This window comes from Aquarana catesbeiana, linkage group LG07 (genome assembly GCF_042186555.1).
Source record: "Aquarana catesbeiana isolate 2022-GZ linkage group LG07, ASM4218655v1, whole genome shotgun sequence".
NCBI lineage: Eukaryota > Metazoa > Chordata > Amphibia > Anura > Ranidae > Aquarana > Aquarana catesbeiana.
The window spans coordinates 257,364,415-257,384,177 of record NC_133330.1 but is presented as its reverse complement, the minus strand read 5'-3'; the positions used below and the strand labels follow the sequence as shown (position 1 = coordinate 257,384,177).

Here is a 19,763-nt window from a genome sequence, read left to right as displayed (position 1 = left end):
ACACAGTTTCCAGCTCTCTGAGGGGAGAAGTGACAGATCGTCTGTTCATACAGAGTATGAACAGCGATCAATCTCTTCCCCTAGACAGTCCACTCCCCCCTTCAGTTAGAACACACGCTAGGGAACACATTAACCCCTTGATCGCCCCCTAGTGTTAACCCCTTCCCTGCCAGTGACATTTTTGCAGTAATCAATGCATTTTATTAGCACTGATCGCTGTGTCCGCCATAATGTCGCAGTCCCGATAAAAATCACAGATCGCCGCCATTACTAGTAAAAAAAAATTAATAATAAGAATGAAATAAAGCTATCCCCTATTTTGTAGACGCTATAACATTTGTGCAAACCAATCAATATACGCTTATTGCATTTTTTTTTTAACCAAAAATATGTAGAAGAATACATATCGGCCTAAACTGAGGAAAAAAATATTTTTTTTTATATATTTTTGGAGGATATTTATTATAGCAAAAAGTAAAAAATATTGCGTTTTTTTCAAAATTGTCGCTCTTTTTTTGTTTATAGCGCAAAAAATAAAAACCGCAGAGGTGATCAAATACCACCAAAAGAAAACTCTATTTGTGGGAAAAAAGGACGTCAATTTTGTTTGGGTGCAAAGTCGCACAACCGCGCAATTGTCAGTTAAAGCGACGCAGTGCTGATTCACAAAAAGTGCTCTGGTCAGGAAGGGGGTAAAATCTTCCGGGGGTGAAGCGGCTAAGAAAGAAAATTCCTGTAGATACACCCTGCTGGTAAGATCACTAAGGAAGATTTAGTTAAAAGCAAGAAAACATTAAAAATATTGCACTTTTTGATATTACAAGGACATGTGAAACAACATATTTGATAGAAATGTTTGGGTTTAGATACATTTAAAAAGTTAAAGCGGTAATAAATCCAAAAGCACATAATAATTATATTACAGCTTACCAATTCTTAGATGTGATGGCTGCATTCCAGGGTGGATTTGATTTAAATCAGGTCGATTTAAATCACTAGTAAAAAGGCTTATTTAAATAATTTTTAAAGAGCAACTGTCAATTCTGTCCCGCAGCAGATCCTCCTCTAATCTGCTGTTGACTCACCGACAGTCCCATTCACTCCCGTACACTTTAATGGGACGGATGGTGATGCGGCAGTGACACAAGGTGAGGGTTATGGCAGCAGCAGGTGAGTGGATGTCCGCTAACAGGCGCTGCCATGATGGATCTGAAATGACAGGTGCTCTTTAAATGTAAGGGCTGGTAGTTAGAATCTTTAATATTCTCAAATAAAATGAAGGTTTCCTATTTAGAATAATAAGCTGTCAGGTTAGTAAAACAGCGATATCAGAACCAATTCAATCATACAGTTTGTAGTGTACACAGATTTGCAAAACAATGGGGATAAAGGAATATTCCTGAATGCAGTAATGCAATAAGATTAAAAAAACTTCTGCCTTTACAACTCCTTAAAGACTACATTCACATATCAGTTTAGCTGCAGCCAGGGCAGCCGCCATCAAGAATAGGTAGATTATTGCCAGCAGTTGTAAACACTGCTTGCACACACTGCAGCTGTCAGCAGCGGCTGTCAGGTTTGTAGTCTGTACAAATCAATGGCTGGCGACACCGCAGTTCACATGCAACCACTTATTTGAGCAGTTACATGTGAATAGAGCCTCTGACTGACTCTGGGCACAGCTGGTGTGAATCCAGGGTCCATGTTTCTGCAGAGTTTATAACCGCAACTAATTGGATTGTTTGCATGCAGCCATAGAACGAAATATTGCTGCATCCAGAGGCAGCATTTAGCCACCACTGAGCGCAACAAACTATCCGTGGCTAAACTGCTACTCTGCTCTGATGTAGGATAGAGGAGGTATAGGCACACAGAAGATTAAAATACAAATTTCTGTATGTGGACCTAGTGGTTACAGACATGTGGGCAACATAAGAAATACTTTTAACATAAATGTTTTATAATTTATTAAAGAGGATCTCCAGTTCCCCCCCAAAAATAAAAGTCAGCAGCCCAAAATACTGTACCTGCTGACTTTTAATATAAGAATACTGACCACTTGTGCAGGGATCCAACATTGTCGTCACCCGAACTGGTTCTTCAATCGGCTTCGGGTGCAGGCACCAGCATCTCTAGTAAGGAAAACAGAAAGTGGAGCCTTGCGGCTTCACAGCCTGTTTCCTACTGTGCATAGGCCCATACACACGATATGAAAATCGGATGGAAAAATTCGTACGATGAGCTGTCTGCCGATTTTCGGATCATTAGCATGGTGCTTTCGACAGCCGATTTTGCTTTTTCATCAGACAAAAGCTGGATGTGCAGACTATACATTTTTTGTCGGATATGAACTCAACGTCCGATTTTCGTTTCATTACTATGGCTTTCGTACGAGAAAAAATCATAAGAGCAAGACTACGCATGCTCAGAATCAAAAGAATACATACAAAACTATACTAAACACATTATGGCACTTCTGACGTTGTATTCCGTTGTACGAAAATTTTCGTATTGTGAGTAACCTCTTCACTTTTGACATGAGACTAGCATGCCACAAAAAACGGACGTTCGGTCGTCTGAAAATCTAAGCGTGTGTATACGAGGCTTTAGTCTTCTGGGACCTGAGATGTGTCCCAGAAGACTGCAAAGGAAGGGGGTGCTGAACTTCTAGGTAAGAAAACTGTGGGTTCAGTCGGCGCAAAACCAAGGAACAATCCTAACGTAAGCAGCTGAACACTCAAGGTCAATATACAGCAAACCTGGGATTAGTAGATAAAAGAAAAAACAGTGCAGCGCTAAAAACAAAATTCTAACACTAAAAATACATTAGAATAATATCTGGCAAAAGAGAGCCATATAAATAGTCCCAGTTCATATAATATGAGAGAAAAGTATGACGTATAAAGATGATAACAAAGGTAAAAATATTCTCAGTAGTGTTTAGGGTGCTTGGAAATTCGTCCTTATTAGTGCCTCCACCACCGTATATAAAGGCCGCTCACCTAACCAAACTGTAGAACTGTGAGCTAACAGATAGGTCAATCAAGTATTTCTCACAAAGGTAATCAAGGGTGAAAAAATGCCTCCAAGGGATCCAAGGATCGAAATCCAGCCCCTTCACAGCAGCAGCAGGATGACACTCTCATAAACAGTAGATTCCAAAGTGGTGACCATGTACAATTAATGAAAAGTACATAGTGCTCTCTGATTGACTAAAAGCATCTTTTATTAATGTTAAAAAAATACTCATAAACAAAGAACTGTTATCCCAGTGCTAGGATGCAAAGCGTGTATCAAACATCTCGTCGAGACAGAGAAGGTGGCTGCAATGATGTCACAGAGTCCTCCCGCACGCGTTTCGCCACGTGGGCGGGACTTCCTCAGCGATTACGGAGGTTCGTGCGTCAACTTCCTTTCATACAAACCACCTTACGGAATTAGCATCCGGAGCCCGCCCCCCGTTGCATACACTGCCATGACGACAAAGATGCCTAAGAGGCGTAATTAGCATCAGGATCCCGCCTCCTCATTAAATACATTGCCATAGCAACAGAGAAGCCCAAAAGGCCAAGAACATCTTCACATAATCAGCACACTAATCCGGCTCTGCAAAAAAGGGCACCAGAGCCAGACAGCCTACTACAAGGTGAACATAGCGTCCCTCTCTGGCCAGGCACAGCAATGAAACGGAGGCACAGATTTAGTCAGATCATAACCACGATCAGTTAATTTTTTAACTGTCTAGCTATATAGAAATTAAAATGAAACGTCATGGCAGCCACCTTTCACAAACATACAATATATGCCCATGAGATTAAATAAAAATATTAATTAACCACTTCAGCCCCGGAAGGATTTACGCCCTTCCTGACCAAGGCCTTTTTTGCGATACGGCACTGCATTGTTTTAACTGACAATTGTGCGGTCATGCGATGTTGTACCCAAACAAAATTGAAATCCTTTTTTTCACACAAATAGAGCTTTATTTTGTATAGAGTGGTATTTGATCACCTCTGAGGTTTTTATTTTTTGCGCTATAAACAAAAGAAGAGCATCAATTTTGAAAAAAAAATCAATATTTTTTACGTTTTTCTATAATAAATATCCCCAAAAAATTTATAAAAAAACAAATTTCTTCCACAGTTTAGGCCAATATGTATTCTACATATTTTTGGTGAAAAATAAATTGCAATAAGCGTATATTGATTGGTTTGTGCAAAAGTTATTGCGTCTACAAAATAGGGGATAGATTTATGGCATTTTTATTATTATTTTTTTATTAGTAATGGCGGCGATGTGCGATTTTTATCATGACTGCGACATTGCGGCGGACAGATCGAACACTTTTGACACTATTTTGGGACCATTGGTATTTATACAGCGATCAGTGCTATAAAAATGTACTGTGTAAATTTCACTGGCAGGGAAGGGGTTAAACACTAGGGGGCGATCAAGGGGTTAACTGTGTTCCCTCAGCATGTTCTAACTGTAGGGGGGATGGGCTCACTAGAACATGACAGAGATCACTGTTCCCAATCACTGGGAGCAGTAGATCCCTGTCATGTTCCTAGACAGAACAGGGAAATTACTTGTTTACATGTGCCACGATCATGGGACACCAGCGGACATCGAGTCCGCGGGCACGCTCCCACAAATGACGCAGCGACGTACGGGTACGTCGTTTTGCGCACCCGAGCCACATTGCCGAAATATATCGGCGTGAGCCAGTCGGCAAGTATTTAAAAACTTTAAGTAGATAAACATAATAATAAAAAACAAAATTTGTGCAAATCCAATAATTAAAGCTACTTTCACACTGAGGCACTTTACAGGCGATACAGCGCTAAAAATAGTGCCTGTAAAGAGCCTCTCCTGTCTCTCCAGTGTGAAAGCCTTATGGATGATGAAAACTTTGAAAGAATGGGGCGATTTTTTTATTAAAAAGGCCTTGAATGATTGGAGTTTCTGTTGTTATGGAAACAGAGAAAAATTAAGATGCTTGAGACCCAGAACAGAGAGCTTAAAAATACTATTGAACCCCATAAGAAATCTGAGGAATTCTTGAGATTGTCTGCTGAACTCAAGAACAGATTAATTAAATGGTATTCAGAGATACAAAATAGGAAAAAGAAAAAGTTTGTTAGGCCCCTTTCACACTGGGGCGGAGGGTACGTTGGCGGTAAAGCTATTCGGGGCTATTTGGCCGCTAGTGGGGCGATTTTACCCTCCCCCCCGCTAGTGGGCGAGAAAGGGTTAAAACCACCGCAAAGCGCTGCTGCAGCGTCCTGCCAGCGCACTGCTCCAGTGTGAAAGCCCTCGGGGCTTTCACACTGGAGAGACAGCAGCGGCTCTTTCAGGGCGCTTTGCAGGCACTATTTTTAGTACCGTAGCACCTGCAAAGCGCCCCAGTGTGAAAGGGGTCTAAGGGATTTAGACTATTTTGGAAAAGGGAATATATTTAAATGGCAAACGGGGCCTGTAAATGTAGCTATGACTCAGACCCAATTGGGCCCTCCCAATTTGTAGACTATTATTACGCCATTACCCATACCGAGGGAGAATACTGTATACACATAGCATTATTTTGAATATAATGATATTGGGACACCACAAAACAATAGCCATTATCAGATGGTTCAGAACAAAAGGGGGAGGAATAAGAGAGGACGAGGAAGAAGGGGTGGTTACCACCAGTCTCCCTATAGGCATTATGCACATAATACACTCTCTGGGAACAATGAACCCTATAATGGACCTAATCATTATCAGAATAATTATTATCAGGTTGCTGAACATAATGGGTCTTATCCGAATAGAGGTAGGTTCCCACAACAATATGGGAACCAGTTATCTACTCATAACCGATTCCAGATGGAGAGGAGGCAGGAGAATACAAAAGAGTAAAACCCCAATAAGGACTGGGATTTATAATCTCAGTGGCACACCCTTAAATGAAAAGGAAATCCGGGTGTTAGATAGAGGTCTTAACTATGCCGCCACTCGTAATTTGAATACGTTTCAAATCGTTTTACAAAAATATATTAGGAGTTTGAACATTAAGAAATATTTTCTCTCCAACCCAGCCACTAGGACAGTTTCTATACCAGAAAGCGTTCCCCCTAATTACCATTCTAATCTTCGTAATAAGTCTGTCTTCAACCCTCCCAGTGCAGACACCAAGCATTTGGATGTCTTCAGAAATATGATTGTTAAGGACTTAGAACTACTCAAGATACGAAAGGTTAATGATCCCTCATATATTAAGAATGGTATAGAATCATTAATTGATAGGAAGGATCTGGTGATACGTCCAGTGGACAAAGGAGGGGTCTGGTTGTGTAAAGTAAGGTATATTACAAAAATGAAATGGAAAACTTGCTTAGGGATGTCAATACATATAGTGTTGACCAAGGACCCCATGTTACAGTTCAAGGAAGAGCTACACTTCTTGATCAAGAGAGGGAAACATGTAGGAGTTCTGAATAAAAAGGAAGCACTATATTTAGACCCTTTGTTTTATCGAACACCTATATATTTACTTTTTGCCAAAAATTCACAAAGACAGTGTCAACCTGCCTGGGAGGCCTATAGTGAACGGTATTGACTCCGTTTTTTCTAGGCTGGGTCAATACATAGACACCTTTCTTCAACCTATAAAAACAGCAGAAAGAGGGCGCCTGGGTCAGCGTGATAGTAAAAGCAAGTAACACTTTATTCAGATACACTTACATAAAAGTATCTTGCAAGCTGCACACAGGGTGGATGTGGTTCACCAATCAAGCAGTCAGCCATCACAAGGGATGAGAAGACCAGTGTGGGGATAAGCTCAGGCCTGCCATATGGAGGTGTATAACCAGCAGCATCTCCAGCTCTCACACCTGCTCTCACAGAGCTAGCAAGAGATCAAATCAGGACGGGCGGGGGTTTTTTTGCCTGAAGAAGGAGGCGGCGCCTTGGAAACGCGTTGCAGCCTGCCCCGTCCTGATTTGGGCTTTTGCTAGCTCTGTGAGAGCAGGTGTGAGAGATGGAGACGCTTGGTTATACACCTCCATATGGCAGGTCTGAGCTTATCCCCACACTGGTCTTTCTCATCTTTTGTAATGGTTGACTGCTTGATTGGTGATCCACATCCACCCTGTGTGCAGCTTGCAAGATACTTTTATGTAAGTGTATCTGAATAAAGCGTTACTTGCTTTTACTATCACACTGACCCAGGCGCCCTCTTTCTGCTGTTTTTTTTGTCTGGAGGGAACTTGCATATCCTTGATATCCCTTACTACTATGGACTGTATGGACTAATTCTTATTAATTCATTTTGGGTATATCTTGTTGCCCCCCCGCTGTTATTGATCCCTTATGGTCCACCTTATAGCTGCCAGTGAGCGCTGACTCACACACTACCTGACAGTTCTGTGTGATATGTTTCTTGTTTTCTTCAGCCTATGGTCATTAAAACCAAAGCATTTTTAAAACACACAAAGCACATTAATTAATTAATACTTGAAACCTTAACAGTCTCCTCTTCTAGTTTTCTGATTGCAGCTGATGTCAGCTCTTTATACACCATTTTTGGCCATGAGGATGCCAATCAGCTGATGGGCTTTCAGCTCATCAGATCTATCCAGAAGACAGAAGAACTTTTTACTTGATAGCTTGAGGTTCTGCTTATCGAGGAACTGCTTCTGGTATGGCAGACAATTCTATCTTCAAACAAGGGGAATAGTGATGGGGGCACGGTTTGTCACTAACTTATTGCAGAAGAAAGCAGTTAAAGCTTGCAATGTTTTATTCTAAACAGGCCCGGATTTACTCCCTTTGCCGCCCCAAGGCCGGGTCCTTCAATGCCGCCCCCCCCCCCCCACACACACACACACACCACCATTCTCATCCTTTATCGATGACTGCTACAATAGATCAATTAAAAACATATCTCCACACACGAGAACACTGAAAACAACTGGCTTTAATTGTACAGACTAAAAATACTTCAGGGTATGCGCGCGAGGGGTAAGGATTATTCGCTGGCAATTTTTCAGGGCAATGGCTGGTGTTAGTGCCTCAATCATCCCCGGCACCATGGTTGATATGGTGTCAGGATGATTGAAACACATTACTTCTATCATTACATTGTAATGTAAAATGAAATAGTTCAACTCACCATAATGCAGAATCATTGGGAGCCCTGAGCGTGTCACTTGCCACCATCACTTGTCACTTGACACTATGCCTGCCACCAGATGGGGATGTCACTTGCCACACTGCCACCAGATGGAGATGTCACTTGCCACTCTGCCTGCCACCAGATGGGGATGTCACTTGCCATGCTGCCACTAGATGGAGATGTCACTTGCCACACTGCCTGGCTGCCACCAGATGGAGATGTCACTTGCCACGCTGCCACCAGATGGGGATGTCACTTGCCACACTGCCTGTCTGCCACCAGATGGGGATGTCACTTGCCATGCTGCCACCAGATGGAGATGTCACTTGCCACACTGCCTGGCTGCCACCAGATGGAGATGTCACTTGCCACGCTGCCACCAGATGGAGATGTCACTTGCCACGCTGCCACCAGATGGAGATGTCACTTGCCACTCTGCCACCAGATGGGGATGTCACTTGCCACGCTGCCACCAGATGGAGATGTCACTTGCCACGCTGCCACCAGATGGAGATGTCACTTGCCACACTGCCTGGCTGCCACCAGATGGGGATGTCACTTGCCACACTGCCTGGCTGCCACCAGATGGGGATGTCACTTGCCACGCTGCCACCAGATGGAGATGTCACTTGCCACTCTGCCTGCCACCAGATGGGGATGTCACTTGCCACACTGCCTGGCTGCCACCAGATGGGGATGTCACTTGCCACACTGCCTGGCTGCCACCAGATGGGGATGTCACTTGCCACGCTGCCACCAGATGGAGATGTCACTTGCCACTCTGCCTCCCACCAGATGGAGATGTCACTTGCCACACTGCCTGGCTGCCACCAGATGGAGATGCCACTTGCCACGCTGCCACCAGATGGAGATGTCACTTGCCACGCTGCCACCAGATGGAGATGTCACTTGCCACACTGCCTGGCTGCCACCAGATGGGGATGTCACTTGCCATGCTGCCACCAGATGGAGATGTCACTTGCCACACTGCCTGGCTGCCACCAGATGGAGATGTCACTTGCCACGTTGCCACCAGATGGAGATGTCACTTGCCACACTGCCTGGCTGCCACCAGATGGGAATGTCACTTGCCATGCTACCACCAGATGGGGATGTCACTTGCCATGCTGCCACCAGATGGAGACGTCACTTGCCACACTGCCACCAGATGGGGATGTCACTTGCCACACTGCCACCAGATGGGGATGTCACTTGCCACACTGCCACCAGATGGGGATGTCACTTGCCACGCTGCCACCAGATGGGGATGTCACTTGCCACGCTGCCACCAGATGGGGATGTCACTTGCCACCAGATGGGGATGTCACTTGCCATGCTACCACCAGATGGGGATGTCACTTGCCATGCTGCCACCAGATGGAGACGTCACTTGCCACACTGCCACCAGATGGGGATGTCACTTGCTACGCTGCCTGTCTGACAGTGCTGCCACCAGATGAAGGAGGGCGGAACAGCGGTGCTGGCAATGAGAGATGTCATCTCTCTCCCCCCGCCGCCGCACCGCTGACATTACTTGTTAATCTTTTCAAAACTGGCGCCGGGCGGCGCAATTACGCTACTGCGCATGCGCCGCCCGGCCGAGCGCGTACGAGCTTTCCCGAGCCCACCCGCTTCAGAACTGCGCATGCGCAGTAGTGGGCGGCTCGCGGCCATCTTTTCTAAGGGCACCGGTGCCCTTAATCAAATTTAACGGGCAGCCTGAAAGGGGGGGGCGGCCGCGAAGTCGCCGCAGGAGCGGCGCCGCCCCTGCACCGCTGCCGCCCCGAGGCCTGGCCTCGGTGGCCTTATGGCAAATCCGGCCCTGATTCTAAAGCTTGCTATACACCGTTAATTTTCAGCCAGCAGGTTAAAAAAACATAGAAAATTCATAGATTCCTTCATAGACTCAAACAAGGTGGATGGAGGAATCCCTCTTGCCAGAAAATTGGGGTTAATTTACTAAAGGCAAATAGACTATGCACTCTGCAAGTGCAGTTGCTAGAGAGCTCAGTAAATGGGGGGAAGCTCTGCTAGCTTCCATCATCCAATCATGTGCAAGCAAAAATGCTGTTTTTTTTTTCCTTGCATGTGATTGGGTGTTAAGCCTCGCACACACGATCGGATTTTCCGCAGACAAAACCACGGACTTTTGTCCAAAGGAGTATGCCTGGATTTTGTCTTGCATACAAACGGCAAGGAATTGTCGAGCAAAAAACATGAACGTAGTGATGTACTACATGGTTTTTCAGCTCTTCGGGCTCCTTCTGCTAATTTCGTGTTAGAAGTTTGGTGAGTGTTGATTCACGCTTTTCATTTTGCGCTTTTCAGTTCATGCTTTTCATTTCGTGCTTTTCATTTTGTTTCTGAATGGGCGTTCAACCAGACATGTTGCCGAATCGGAGGAGGTAACGTGTTATTTATTATTGGCCTTGGAGTTATTGCTTTGACCCAAGTCCAGTCCAGGAACAGGAGGAGGAGGAGTTCTTGGACCAAAAATTGGTTGCTTTGTTAATCGTGACCAATTATGTCATATGCCTTTGCTGTGGGAGCTCCAGGAGAATAATCCAGATGATTTTTGGAATTATCTCCGGATGACAGACCCCTGCTTTCACCAAATCTTAACATTATTGACCCCCTATATTAAGAAGCAGGACACATGCATGAGGCTTTTATTTCATTTTTTGGTTGAATAATAATGATTTGATTTGTTATTTTTTCTTTATTTTTGGATGCATAGAATGCACTTTTTGGTTAAGTTCTAATGTCTAATTTGATTTGTTTTCTTTTTTTAATGCACAAAAAAAAAATTGTGGAGAATAATACTTGGCAATGTGTTTTACTTCAAATGACAGTTTGGGAGTAGGCAGTTACATTTAATAAAATACAATGTAAAATTGACAAGGGACACCAACATTGTTGTATCTTTGAGCTTAAAAACTACAGGATAATGGTGTTGTGGTAACTTGCCCAAAAAAAAAAAAAGAAAAAAAAAAAAGCATAATAATATTATTCTTGATATCACTAGAAAAAAAGCCTTTGAAAATTCATTTGCAATAACTCCATCAGTATCACCAGCAAAGCAGCTTCATTATTATCCCATTAAAGAAGAAGAGAATGTGCTCTGCATTTCGAGATTTCATAATTTGCCACGTCACAAATGTTAATTCTCCATTACGAATGCTAGCTTACAAGACCACCTGCTTCTGGCTCATCCTTGCTTCCGAGCATGCGTGTTTGTACTTTGGACTTTTGTCCGACGGACTTGTGTACACATGCTCGGAAAATCCGACAAGAGACATTTGTCCGCGGAAAATTTTAAAACCTGCCATCCAACATTTGTCTGCGGAAAATCCGACAACAATTGTCCGATGGAGCATACAAACGGTTGGATTTTCTGCCAACAGCCTGTCATCACACATTTCCCATCAGAAAATCCGATCGTGTGTACGCGGCTTAATTTGCAAAGTTAGGCTTCAACTAATTTACTGACCTCTGGAGCATATGCAAAATGCACAGTCTATTTGTCTTTAGTAAATCCACCCCATTGCATTCTGATATCTGCCCCCACCACTGTCAGAATTATTAGATCAACACCTACAGCTGCTGGTCAAGAAAACATTTCCAATCAATTGTCCCTTCAAAAGAAGTCTATCGAGTAATCAACTTCCATCGAGCAGAGACTGCCACACATTAATTCTAATTCAGTTGGTCTCTGCTGTCACTTTACCAGATTTTGATCAGTGTATGGCCATCTTTAGGCTATAGTTGCACTTTAAGACACCTTTCACACTGGGGCGGTTTTCAGGCTCTTTAGCACTGGAAATAGCCTCTGCTAAGTGCCTGAAAACTGCCTCCCATTCTTTCCAGTGTGACTTTTCACACTCAGGTGGTGCGCTTGCGAGATGTTCAAAAAAGTCCTGCAAGTGCCATCTTTGGGGTGGGTTGGGAGAACTAAATATTTAGCGCTCCCAAAATGCTCTGCTCATTGGGATGAATGGGCAGAGCTTCCAAAGCACCTGAAAAGCGCTTTCAAAGCGCCGCAGAACAGGAGCTTTTAACCCTTTTTTTCGGGGTTAAAAGTGCCCCACTAGTGGCCGAAAGCAGCCCAAAAGCGTCGCTTAAATAGCGTTAAAGCATCGCTAAAACGAGCTGGGCTTTAGTGCTTCCCAGTGTGAAAGCAGTGTAAAGATTTTTTTCACTTCTTGTCTTGGTAAACCCACAGAAAGTGAGAGCAAATTTCCATAAGAAGGACATGGACAACTTGATAGAGATTTTGTCACTACACTAAAAAGGTGCGATTGTAGCAGTCTTTGTCCTTAACGGAAAGGTCTCACCCCCTCTCTTATTCTGGTGTCCACACTTTAAGAGAGGAGAGATTTCCCCACTGTGGGCACGGAGAATAATATAATACAGAGGTTCTAACAATTGTCCACTATTTTTATATTTTATTATACTCTATTATATTGACATTTTTATACCCATAAAATATAGTAGCAAAAGCAGGCCAACCACATTCTGTGGAAACATACATACATGCTATGAGTAAGGCTTTGGCAGAAACACGTTAGCATCTTACTGCTGTATCCTGCCATGTAGCTAATAAAGAAATGTTGTAATGGATGTTACCGAGTAGTCAGCTTCATTGTATTATTGCTACAATTCAAAGGCATCTGGGCCAGAGCATCGGTTTCCAGTCTCCCAGGCAATTTGCGGTAAAGCATGGTCCCTTTGTTGTTTTGTACATCCTATGGAAGGCTAATTATTTTATTTGTACTTTTTGAATGTTTTTACCATTACATTTACCACTTATAGAAGTAGCTTTTCGAGATGAATGAGGGCTGTCCAGGTTGGGTCAGCAGTAGACCAGTTATTTTGTGAAATGCAAGGGAACTAAACCAATCTGCTTTTAGAGTGGAAATTTTTCAGAATTCACAGTGCTATCAAATTTCTGAAGTTTGAACTGAAATGATCATATAAGAGTTTGAAAGCAGAAAATGAAGTCATGCCAGTTATTCATACCAATGTTAGCCATCAGGAAAGAGAAGACCAGGCAAGATTTATATTTAAATATTGGGCACCTGATCTGGAATGAATATGTGACATGAGTCCAGCTGGCCGATTAATGACTTTCTTGGTTTGGGTGTACTAATTTATAATTGCTGTAGGCTTTTTGCAGTCCACTGTAAGTTCATGTTTGCAGTCAGGGAGGCTGTACACAATACGTTTATTGATACACAAATGGCACGGTTCTCTGAAGTTAGTGGCACTGGGCTTTCTCAGATATTCCTTGCTTAGCTAAGAGTCCTTCCAGCTGCCAAGCTCATTTAAGTTTAATTGAGGTGAAGGAAGTAATGCTGTGCAATGTTGGCACTGTGTGAGACTTCTACTGTATCCAGGCTTATTGGTTTGTTTTTGCTTCTCCTTTCCGAATAGGAAAAAGAGAAGAAGTACATGCTACCTTTGGACAACCTGAAGGTTCGTGATGTGGAAAAAAGCTTCATGTCCAGCAAACACATCTTTGCACTGTTCAACACGGAGCAAAGGTAGGATGAAAAGAAGAACAAAAAAATGAAAATTTGTATTTGTTATTAGATGTCATCTTTATATCCATAGGATATAGTAGTTTAAAGGAAAACTTTAGAATTAGCCCAATAATCCCTAAGTCTCCTTACAAAAATATTTTACTTTAATATTCCCCTATTCCTGCTGTTTGTCACAGATTCTGCTGATATTAAAGCGGTATTAAAACTTAAAACCAAAACTTGGACTTGGATTCATTCTCGATCTACACCTCCTCCCTGGGTCAGCTGATAGCCCCCTATGGCTTTCAATATCAGTTCTACACTAACAACACCCAAATCTATCTCTCTACCCCTTAGAACAACATCAATCTCCTCACGCATCACTAATTTACTGACATATCAGTCTGGATGCCACACCACTTCCTCAAACTCAACCTGTCCAAACCTGAGCTCATAATATTTCCTCCCCCACGCGCTCCTTCTCCTGACTTCTCTGTCGAGATCAATGGCACAACCATTAACCCATCCCCGCATGCCTGGGTGCTAGGTGTAGTAATAGACTCTGAACTCTCTTTTCAGCCCCATATTTAATCACTTTCCAAAGCTTTCTGCCTCAACCTCTGCAATATCTCCAAAATACTCCCCTTCCTAACCAATGACACCACAAAACTCATAATCCACTCCCTGGATATTTCTCGACTACAGCAACTCCCTCCTCATTGTCTTACCTCTAAATAGGCTATCCCCTATTAGGTGCATCATGAATGCTGCGCCAGACTCAGCCACCTTAAAAACCAATCAGCGTCTGATACTCCTCTCTGACAATCCCTCCATTGGCTGCCACTTAAACAAATTAAATTCAGAATACTAACAATAACTTACAAAGCCTTCCACAACTCTGCCCCCAGCTTCATCACTAACCCAGTCACAAAATACCAACCAAATTGTTGTCTTCATTCCTGCTCTCTAGTTCCCTTGTCACCTTCTCCCATGCTTGCTTCCAGGACTTCTCCACAGCCTCTCTCATCCTTTGGAATTCCCTACCCCAATCTGCCTGACTATTTCCAAATCTATCCATTTTTAGGCAATCCCTGAAAACGTTTCCCTTCAGAGAAGCCTATCCTGCCCACACCTAAGAACTGCACTTTTATTTTCTCCATCAGATCATCCCCCACAGTTATTAACTTTTGTATCACTTGACCCTGCCTTCTAGATTGTAAGCTGTAACGAGCAGGGCCATCTGATTCCTCCTGTACTGTTTGCGCTATATAAATCCTGTATGATAATAATAAAAAATGTAGCATATTGCAGTTTAACCACTTCAGCCCTGGAAGGTTTTACCCCCTTCATGACCAGGCCATTTTCTGCGATACGGCACTGTGTTACTTTAACTGACAATTTCATGGTTGTGCAATGCTGTACTCAAATTAAATAGATGTTTTTTTCCCCACATATAGACCTTTCTTTTGGTGGTATTTGATCACCTCTGCGTTTTTATTTTTTGCGCTATAAACAAAAAAAGAGCAACAATTTTAAACAAAAAACAATATTTTTTATTTTCTGCTTTAATACATATCCAATAAAAAATGTAAAAAAAAAAATCGAATTTCTTCATCAATTTAGTCCAATATGTATTCTGCTACATATTTTTCTAGTGGGCCTGCGACATTGTGGTGGACAAATCGGACACCTAACTGACACTTTTTTGGGGACCAGTGACACTAATACAGTCATCAGTGCTAAAAATATGCTCTGTTACTGTACTAATGACACTGGGGGGGGGGGTGGGTTAACACCAGGGGCAATCAAAGGGTTACGTTTGTTCCTAAGGGGTGCTTACTGTGTGGGATTGCACTGACTGGGAGAACACAGAAACAGAAAGTGGTCCAGAAGTGGTTAACAACAACAAAGGAAAAGTCCCAGCTCAATTTACCAGCCACCCTGCAACAAACCGAATTGTCCTGTCTAACAGTTCATGTTAAAAAACGGGTTTTGTTTGCACACATTTGCAAATACATACGTGAGCTGCAGAGGCCATGTCACAGCACCCCAGTATTATCTGCAGCCCTAACTCTATAAATTTTGAGAGCCTCCATAGTAGGGGGACATATATAATAATAGATAGATTGAGGGCAGGTATGCCTGGAGGGAGCCCACCCCTCCTTAAAGGCACAGGGGTGCACCGGACACCAAACAAATAACACAATGGCATAGAAGGTGTCCAGTACGCCCCCTCACCAAAAAAACAACGGCACAAACAAACGGACACCTTTGCAGCCATTGTGCTATTTGCTGGGTGAAGAACTGTTTTCCTGTGAAGGTAGTTTCACCTGGGAAGGTAGTTTAGACTAAGCTCAGAGCGCTGCATCGGTGCCTAAGTAAAAGGTTCCTATTTGTTTCATTAAAGACTAGGTGGTCTTTAGACTTTGCACCTTTACATGATGGGGACAGGGAGTCTTCTTCCATGTAGTAACTAATCTGTTTGTAAAGTAATTAAACCAGTATGGGAGCATGCCATATGCAGAGACAGCTATGTCACTGTCACTGAGTCAGATAGGAGGAAGTAAGGTGGTAGATCTGGCAATTCACATTTATGTATGCTTGCAATACTTATGTTATGGAAGCTTTGCAATATTTACTCGGGGATAATAACTGTTATTTTAAAAGGACCTTATATGGTAACTCCACTTTTTGTGGGAAAAAATAGCACAAAAAAAAAAAATAGTATAGCATATACAATTGCTACACAAGTCATATTGCTATTGAATGCTATTAAAAATGACCTTTACTTTTCAATCTGCAGTGCTATAATTTTCTGTAAAATGCAATGCAATAAGGCAAACTGGTGGCATTCTGTACACAACTGATGTACAGAACTCCCCCCAGAAATGTAATTTCCTTCTTGCGTGATTTTCCCAGAAGTCTGCACTAACATACAAGTCAGATTTTGGACGTACCTTGCAACAAAATTGTCAGTGGCTTGCTGAAAAGGCAGGGAGGAAGAGGAGTGGAGAAGATGTTGTCTCTGCCCGGGCCCATGCTCATGACAACATCACGTACTACTAACACCGGTAATGATCTGCATATTGCCGTAGCGAGTTTGATTTGCACAGTGCTGCCTATGTTTTTATATATGTGAGTAGCATTGTTTTTTAATAAATATTGGATACCATTTATTTTATACTATGTGGTCCATTCTCATTTTTCCGTACACAGTCCTCTGAGTGGCTGCCGATATACAGTATCTCACAAAAGTGAGTACACCTCTCACATATCTAAATGTTAATATTTTATGATATCTTTTCATGTGACAACACTGAAGAAATAACAAATTGCTACAATGTAAAGTAGTGAGTGTATAGCTTGTACAATAGTGTAAATTTGCTGTCCCCTAAAAATAACTCAACACACAGCCATTAATGTCTACACCTCTGGCAACAAAAGTGAGTACACCCCTAAGTGGAAATGTCCAAATTGGGCCCAATTAGCCATTTTCCCTTCCCAGTGTCATGTGACTCGTTAGTGTCAAGGTCTCAGGTGTGAATGGGGAGCAGGTGTTAAATTTGGTGTTATCGCTCTCACTCTCTCATACTGGTCACTGGAAGTTCAACATTGCACCTCACGGTAAAAAACTCTCTGAGGATTTAAAAAAAATATTGTTGCTATACATAAAGATGGCCTAGGCTATAAGAAGATTGTCAGTACCCTGAAACTGAGCTCTAGCATGGTGGCCAAGACGATACAGCGGTTTAACAGGACAGGTTCCACTGAGAACAGTCCTTGCCATGGTTGATCAAAGAAACATATCCAAAGGTTGTCTTTGGGAAATAGACATATGAGTGCTGCCAGCATTGCTGCAGAGGTTGAAGGGGTGGGGGGCCAGCCTGTCAGTGCTTAGACCATACGCTGCACACTGCATCAAAACTGGTCTGCATGGCTGTCATCCCAGAAGGAAGCCGCTTCTAAAGATGATGCACAAGAAAGCCAGCAATCAGTTTGCTGAAAACAAGCAGACTAAAGACATGGATTACTGGAACCATGTCCTGTGGTCTGATGAGACCAAGATAAACTTTTTTGGTTCAGATGGTGTCAAGTGTGTGTGACGGCAACCAGGTGAGGAGTACAAAGACAAGCGTGTCTTACCTACAGTGAAGCATGGTGGTGGGAGTTTTATTGAGCCCTGATTTGCACTCATTTGTATATGATGGTAGTGGGAGTGTCATGGTCTGGGGCTGCATGAGTTCTTCCGGCACTGGGGAACCACAGTTTATTGAGGGAATCATGAATGCCAACACGTACTGTGACGTACTGAAGCAGAGCATGATCCCCTCCCTTCAGAGACTGGGCCGCAGGGCAGTATTCCAACATGCTAATCACCCCAAACACAGCTCCAAGGTGACCACTGCCTTGCTAAAGAAGCTGAGGGTAATGGTGATGGACTGGCCAAGCATGTCTCCAGACCTAAACCATATTGAACATCTGTGAGGCATCCTCAAATGGAAGGTGGAGGGGCCCAAGGTCTCTAACATTCACCAGCTCCGTGATGTCGTCATGGAGGAGTGGAAGAGGACTCCAGTGGCAACCTGTGAAGCTCTGGTGAACGCCATGCCCAAGAGGGCTAAGACAGTGCTGGAAAATACTGGTGGCCACACAAAATATTGACACTTTTGTGTACTCACTTTTGCTGCCAGTGGTTTAGACATTAATGGCTGTGTGTTGAGTTATTTTGAGGGGACAGCAAATTTACAATGTTATACAAGCTGTAGACTCACTGCTTTACATTGTAGCAAAGTGTCATTTCTTCAGTGTTGTCACATGAAAAGATATGATAAAATATTTACAAAAATATGAGGGGTGTACTGACTTTTGTGAGACCCTGTATATCGTGGCATGGCGACATCAACTAATCACTTTCAAGTGTTATATGATATGACTTCTCAGTTTGAGGGTGTCAGGGCTGGGCTCAGCCCTTCCTTCTCTGAGCTGGCCACTCAGCTGTTGGCTAATTGCCAGCTCCCTCTCTCTCCACAGTTACCCAGCTGTTGTTGATTCTGCTTGTCAGTCCTGCCTACTTAAAGTCGTCCAGCTCACTTGATCTCTGCCTTCGCCTTTGTCAACATAACAGAGATTTTCTCCTGCGTTCCTGTTGAAGACTTGCTCGGCTGACGTCCCTTCTGGCTCCGGATCCTGCTTGCTGTACTATTATGTTCATCTCTGGCTCTCTGACATTGGCTTGGCTGACTACCCGATCCGGTTACTGAACTCTGGCTTGTTTTGACCACGCTTACTCTGTTTACCTTTTTATTATTATTAAACAAGTGTGATTTAACTATACTTCTGTCTCGGTCTGATTCATGGTTCCTGATAGAGGGTCATACCATTCTGGTAAACCTTTGATCTGGGCACTGGTGTTGGAGCACGTAGTGAGTTGCTTTTTAACCTGGAGGTGTTTTTACACTATATGAAGATTATTTCATCTACAATGTATGGGGGAGTTCTTTTGTTTGCATGGACATTTTACTATACACACACATACTGGACTGATATTAGCTTTGTTTTTCTTTTATGGAGGGAGCCTGTTGTGTTCTTCTACAATGCTTTAGTCATTCCCTTAAGGGGTCAACTCTGGAGCATAGTGGAAAGGGGCACTGCGCCATTTTTAAAATTGCCTCTACTGATTCCTCAGAGCAAGTAATGTCTATACCCTTCAGTAGGGAATTTCTAAGATGAACTTAATCAAGTACAGCACTGGGAGAAAGAGTACCCTTTTGCTCAAACAAAAGAAGGCTTTTCCTCAATCTGAGAGACCCTCACCTTGGAGGCTAGGAAGAGCTTCCTTCATTTCTCCCAGCCCACCAATTCCAAGGCAAAGCCTTGGATTCCAATCCTATTCCATACCCATGAGTAAGGCCTCCTCCTAATTATTGGACATCCTCACTTGTCAAAGTGGGGGGACGTTAATTTGTCTTTGTAGCCACCTGGTCCCTGGACATTTCAGATGCTTTGTGTCAAGATGTGGTATCTGGGGGTCCCAAGCTAAAATGTCAATATCTATCTCTGCTCCACTTGATCTTTTCAAA

General features: G+C 43.1%; 1 protein-coding gene across 1 annotated transcript in view; it reads left to right on the top strand.

The window, feature by feature from the left end:
• The window catches only part of DNM3 (dynamin 3), a 572,551-nt gene that overhangs the window by 221,528 nt on the left and 331,260 nt on the right, over positions 1 to 19,763 (top strand). The window contains exon 17 of the mRNA XM_073593228.1: positions 13,595 to 13,704. Within this exon, the coding sequence (XP_073449329.1) occupies positions 13,595 to 13,704 (110 nt within the window). The remainder of the gene's footprint in view (positions 1 to 13,594; positions 13,705 to 19,763) is intronic.